The sequence below is a fragment of the Haemaphysalis longicornis genome, unplaced genomic scaffold, assembly GCF_048455015.1.
Source record: "Haemaphysalis longicornis isolate Haplotype H1 unplaced genomic scaffold, Haemaphysalis longicornis Haplotype H1 scaffold_4, whole genome shotgun sequence".
In the NCBI taxonomy this organism is placed as follows: Eukaryota; Metazoa; Arthropoda; class Arachnida; order Ixodida; family Ixodidae; genus Haemaphysalis; species Haemaphysalis longicornis.
The window spans coordinates 35,087,476-35,093,475 of record NW_027526361.1 but is presented as its reverse complement, the minus strand read 5'-3'; the positions used below and the strand labels follow the sequence as shown (position 1 = coordinate 35,093,475).

Here is a 6,000-nt window from a genome sequence, read left to right as displayed (position 1 = left end):
AGGGAGGAGTTTTCATGAGTGAGTGCGCCAGGAGTAGTAGGCCGACGCGCGCGCCACGCCACGAAGATCGTAATCATCCTTTGTTTCCCGCCGGCGGCGAAACTACGTACCGCAGAGAGCGCAAGGAGAGAAAGGGTCCGAGCTCGAGCTTTTATTCGAGATAGCACACCGGATATGGAAACGTGAGTTATACAAAAAAAGAATTAGGAAGAGTGAGGGGGAGACCCGGGAGAGGGAGGGATAGTAGTACAAGGGGAAAGGCAGAGGTGAACAAAATACGCGCTGGAGAAAACGACCGGCGGTGCTGGCATCCGAAAGAAGCGGTGGAAAAAGCAGGGGCTGCGTCGTCGGCTCTTGATTTCGCTCGCTCGCCACCGGTGCTCCGCCTTTTTGCTTCGCTTTGGGCTCGGGACGTGAGACTCGGCTGTTCCAGTAGAGCGCATGCGCTCCGAGAGAGGGGGATGGCGTCAAGAGAGCGAGGGAAGAGGGGGAGCAGCGGGATGGGATTGGAAGAGGAGGGAGGAGAACGCGGCGGCGTGCGTGCGCGTTCAAACTCCGGAGCTGGACCAGCCGCCGGTCCGTTCTTGTCGCGACCCGAACACGCGGCGCGAGCTTCCGCGCAGCAACACCGGCTTCTCGCCGCGTGCGCGTCCGTCGTCCAGCCTGCATCATCGTCGCTGCCGGCGCCGGCTTGTTCTTCACAGCAATAAGATTCCCTGGGACAGCGCTCCTTCGCTTTACATGCGGTGCCGTGATCACGTGGCTTGAACGGGTCGCCGTATCATTCGTTCCATGCGCTTGTTCGGACCGCCGCGTTTGGTGGGCGACGCGGTAGGGTGTAGGACTCAGACGAAAGACCTGGTGCCCGTCTTGGTGCTTCTTCTGGTGGCTGTGCCCGCGTCACTGGCGCAGAGGTGAGTTTGCGACAACGCATGCTTTAGCAACGGCTTTCTCGTGTAGTGTTTGCATCTTTCGTGGCGATAGTTTTCGAACCATGGTACCAACCCAAGAAAAAAAGATAAAGAAACAATAGTCACAAATTAGAAGCCTAGGATTAAGCTTTAGTATGGGTGCCACTATGTACAATGTGGCACTATGCACAATGTCTTGGTTCATTGCAGCTTGTCATAAAAGATGCCTCACTGGAAACGGCTTAGTCTGGAATTCAGACGACATAAGGGCCATTTGTTGACACTAAAGTTGAAAAAAAAATGCGATATGTTATTTAACAATAAAAAAGACAGAGGTAAATGCCGTGAAAACTGTTAAGTTTGCAAATCTCTTGCAAGTAAGCAGCCCAGTCTTGATTTGTTGGTGTAAGGACCAATGTGAAGTAAAACATTCGAGAAAAACTTGCAAGAACTGAGGAATGCGGTTACTTGCCGCTCCTGAACTGTTCTCGAAGCGTTGTGAGTAGAAAGAGGTAAGCTTTGTTCTGTATAACCCTCGTCAAAGTTCACACGGCGCTCATTGTTGACAAGTGGTGTTTACATTGGCATATTCAGTTCATCGTTGCACTCGTCAGTGTTCTTGTTTCCTGACAGCATGGTATAACTAAAATGTCACTCAACAAAAGTATAGTTGAAATTTATAGTTTGTAATTACGTGTTGACAGTAACAAAAAAAAAATGAAAACAGAAAAGTCTGGAATTGCATGTGTTTTAGTGGCTGTCATTTTATATGTATAAGCAAGTTCCGCGCACTTTTGGACTGATATGTACCTGCCGTCTAGTGAAGAACAAATATACACTTGGGTAAAAAAAAGACATGCAGGAGAAATACGGCCAGTGCTTTTAACGGTTAAGGAAACACGGAACAAAAAATTTCAGGGATGCTTAAAACTTTCCAAGGACGTAAAGGCGAAAGCCTGGCTGCACTTTCTCTGGATCTGCTGAACTTTGCGGCCGTCCCCGTCACCACTCGACCAGCTCCGTTGGAGAACCCTCCGAAGGTGGTTCCGCTCGCTTGCCATCTCCAGGAGCCACGTGTTGGTCTGTTGTTGGACTTTCTGTTGAACTTTACCGCCACTCCCGTCTTCGCTTTCCTAGCCCCCTAGACAGCACCCTCTGAAGCTGGTTTCCCTCGCTAGCTACCATGATTTCCCGGCGGGCGCTACGTTGCCTTTTCTGAGAGCCCTCCTCCGACTCTCCTCCCGCACTGCCATTTCCCTTTCCTGGCATGCCATCTTAGCACGCTCCCCTGATCGCGACTTTTTTTTGGACTGCCTCTTTTCTGAACCTCACAACGCGTATGCTTGAAACATAGATTTGAGACTTCCGACTTAACAGAAACCATAACTGGATGAACACCAATAGCTTAACCAACGCCGCCTGTATAAACATTGCAAACGCGTGAGCGAAAAATGGCCAAACAGCCACTCTCCTGTAGCTCTCTCCTACCCTTCCCCGCTCCGTAGCCTTCCAGCGTGCTTTCGTGTCCGCCAGCCAGCGCCGCTTCTCGGAAACTATGCAAAATAGTGGAAAGTTTAGTTAGCGTTCCCGAGGCGGCGCTCATACGCCTTCTTGTTTTTCACCATGCCTGTCTGTCTTGGTCTGTCAATGATAAAACTTCCTTTGTCACGAAGCAAAATCCCTTGCGCTGCCGCAGGCTGATGCCGGCCTTGCGCGCTTATCTACTCGGATCACAGGCCCTGAAATTTTCTGAATGGGACATCCCAGCTCTATCCCCTCCGCGTTTAGGTATTGTTTTGACCCCGCTGTTCGCACTCCGCATCGGTACGCACTTCTAAAATTGAGGACTGTACTGTAGAAGCGTCCGGACAGCGTGGCGGGATCCCAGCTGCTTATCCTTTTGTTTCCTATAATTTTCTGAAGTTTACAGGCACGTGATATTATTGGAAAGTAATCGTAGAAGTGAGCGCGTGAACAAAAAACGTGCACGCAATTTTTTCTTCTCTAAATACTCCAGAAAGAAAAATATCAGTAAAATAATGGCTGCCCCATCCGAAAATATCGTTTTTCTGTTAGCTGTATGTCTACCCGAAAATGAGTATGTTCTAACACTATTTCAGTCCGCCTCCGTCTTTATCTTTGGAAAAATGCAGCAAGTATGAAGCGAGCGACACGTTGAACGAGATCCCCAGTGCGCCACAGAACTAGCGCCCCGTCGCGGCTAAGATGTAAGCGAAACGACCCTCGAAGCCCAACAGGCAAGCTGACAGACACACGTCGTAGAAGTGGGTGCAGCGTTCGCGACTAGCGAGCAGTGACGTAAGGCGAGATGTGCGCCGGCACGCGCCACATAGCGGATCAGTGCCTGAACTAAGCGTCCCTACCCTTCCTATTGAAAAGCGCGCGACGCGTCAGGCAATGTTAATACAGGCGGCGTTGGCTTAACAAAGCGAACTTTATCTTTAGGAAACAACGACTTCTTTAGTGCATTCCATGCTGATCTCAATAACAACTTCACAAAGATAAACCGTTATCTTTACGTTACTAATATTTTCTATAACTTTAGGCAGCATCAGACTCATAATTGAGGCTGGGATGCGAACAATACGAACTCGGCAGGTTTTTTTCAACTTAATAGATTATCACCTGTATGCGCACGATGCCCATAGTGCGCTTTACTTTTCAAAAGCAAGGAAGTTCATTAGGCGCTAGTATATATAGGCTGAATGAGGAGCATTTTCTTAAGAATGTGGTTTACTGGGACAAGTTCTTTAACGACCTTAGCGCGCGCGAATTCTTGCTGCAGGCATCGTAATTTATCCGAGGTCGTTAAGAAAGCTCCAAGAACAGCAGCGCTGCCCATTTATCTCGGCGGAGTACGTGTATAGAGCGCCGGGTGCGATTAATGAGGACTGTCGACGTTGAGGTTTCACATTTGCAGTAACTCAATTGTCCTTCTGGTTTCTCGCCAAAAAATATGTTAGCTTCCTACCAAGTGAACGCGTGTAGCCGTGCGTGTGTTGGATAGCGGCGCCCTTTTACGAGATAACTTCATTTGGCTACAAAATTGAAGCCTTCTACTGCGGGGAGGTGATAGGAAACAGCGTACAACCCACAGCAACCACGACTTGTGTTTTTTCCCCAGTATTATGTTGTGTTGCTTATATATACTCGTCAAGTTTCTTGTTAACACGTTTATGGCGATTTACGAATCAAACTTTACGATTGTGGTAATATCCCGTACGTGTGTGTCTGTTTGTTTCATTTTTTTTCTTTTCCTACACTTTTTTTAACAGTTCCAATTCCTATTGTATTTTCCAATAGCCTGTACACCGATCTTGTAAGTGTTTCTTTTTTTTTTTGGCACGACAAACTCGTGTCGCCAGTTGCTGTCAAATGTAGGGACAGTTGCCTCGTCAAAATGCCATGTAGTGCAGCTTTTTGTGACCGCCCCCTCCTTGTATGCTCAAGGGAAATAAAGTTTGATTTGATTTGATCTTTATATTATACTACCGTAATAAACAAGCGATGGCTTTCAGTCGGGAGTTTTATAACCCACGTGATAGCCCATTCTCATTTTGACTAGTGTTCTGTAGTTGCTGATAAAAGTTGCATCATACATGGGAGGGGAATGATATTATTACACTATGCGCGGATATTGCGGTCAACGTCGTGTGTCGCATCCTGGTGATTTCCGTGTAGCGAAAAACCACAGTAATATAGAAGAGTCCGAGGACACCGATGCACCTAAAGGGTTGTAACGCAAAAGCATGAATGTCCAGTGGAATGCCTCAGGCGCCTCACTTCCGTCTCGCGTTGTAGAAGCGCCGTTTTGGACACTGATTCGCGATCCGCGCTAATGCTTTCGAATGGCTTCGATCTATCCTCTTCGCGTTGCGCCGCTTCTCGCGGCTGCCGCCGTGAAAACAGGGGAGTTGACGGCGATGGCCAATTTAGCAGCGAGTATGTTTGCTAGTTCGGCTTTGTTTTTTCGTTCTCTCTATATGCGGTACACTGGTGTGGTAGTATCCAAGCCTGCGAAGGAAAGTTTTCTCCCCAAAATTTTTCACACTTTCCTTCGCAGAAACTTACTCCACCTTCGGGATTTCCCCTAAATTTGGTCGATTAGTATCTAAGCCTTCATTAACGGGACACTTAGGTCAAAATACACGTTGCTCTAGATCGATAGACTAGCTCACCGAGAACATGAATGTACCACTTTTATGCGTAGCTTTTTTTTTAAATATAAGGTAGAAAATGGCGAAAACATGAAGGCAGGTGCCGCCGCCGCTGGATATATCGCTCAACTTGCACCGGAAGTGGTTAAAACTTCTGGCGTGCGAAATGTCTTTCCTGGCTGCCGCTGGATGCCGCTACTCACCCATACTTGGGGCGGCGGCACCGCTTTTCGAGGAAGCGTGCGAGCTGCGCATGGGTGGTTGGTTCGACGCCAACATTCGCTGCCCTAAAAATGACAGGGTGTTTTTCTTCAACTAAGCGTCGATACCGATCACAGGTCCGATGAAGTAACATGGTGCTTAGTGGTCCGGAACTACAAAGGACGTGGGAGTTCGGGAAAGCATGACTGATTTGACCGAAACTGACCGAACCGTTCGGTACGTGGTAGCGTTGTACTAAGTTGCTTTTATACCGCTATACATCACCGCTGCCTCGCCTGCTTCCGGTTTTCGTAACGCAAACAGCTGCTGCATTCGCCGTTTCTGTCACGTTTGATCAGCGTTTTGTTAACGATTTCTCAGCAATTAAGGCATCTTTCTGCGCCGAATCAGCGCTAAAATGGCTATGGGAAGGTCAGACTTTCGTTTGTAACCAACTTGCTGGTTGCCTTCAGTTTCTTTTTAAAAAGTACAGGAACTTCGAAGTGGGAACTGCTAGATAGCGCGTAATCTTTCTTTCCAGGAATTCGTCTCTGAACATACAATCGGTACCGAAAGTGACTCGCGTACCCACGGCGCCGCTTCCAATCCGTGAGCTGTGTTCTCATACTTGGCATCACGCAACCGCACACACGTTCGCTTTGCCCCACGACCTACCAATAACTGCATCGCTGTCATGTTAGCAGGCGTGC

At 48.4% G+C, this 6,000-nt stretch overlaps 1 protein-coding gene across 1 annotated transcript in view; it reads left to right on the top strand.

Moving 5' to 3' along the window:
• Nucleotides 1–493: 493 nt before the first annotated feature.
• The window catches only part of LOC144178489 (glycine receptor subunit alpha-2-like), a 98,937-nt gene continuing 93,430 nt past the window's right edge, over nucleotides 494–6,000 (top strand). Inside the window, exon 1 of the mRNA XM_077706388.1 lies at nucleotides 494–914. Within this exon, the coding sequence (XP_077562514.1) occupies nucleotides 793–914 (122 nt within the window). The 5' untranslated portion in view covers nucleotides 494–792. The remainder of the gene's footprint in view (nucleotides 915–6,000) is intronic.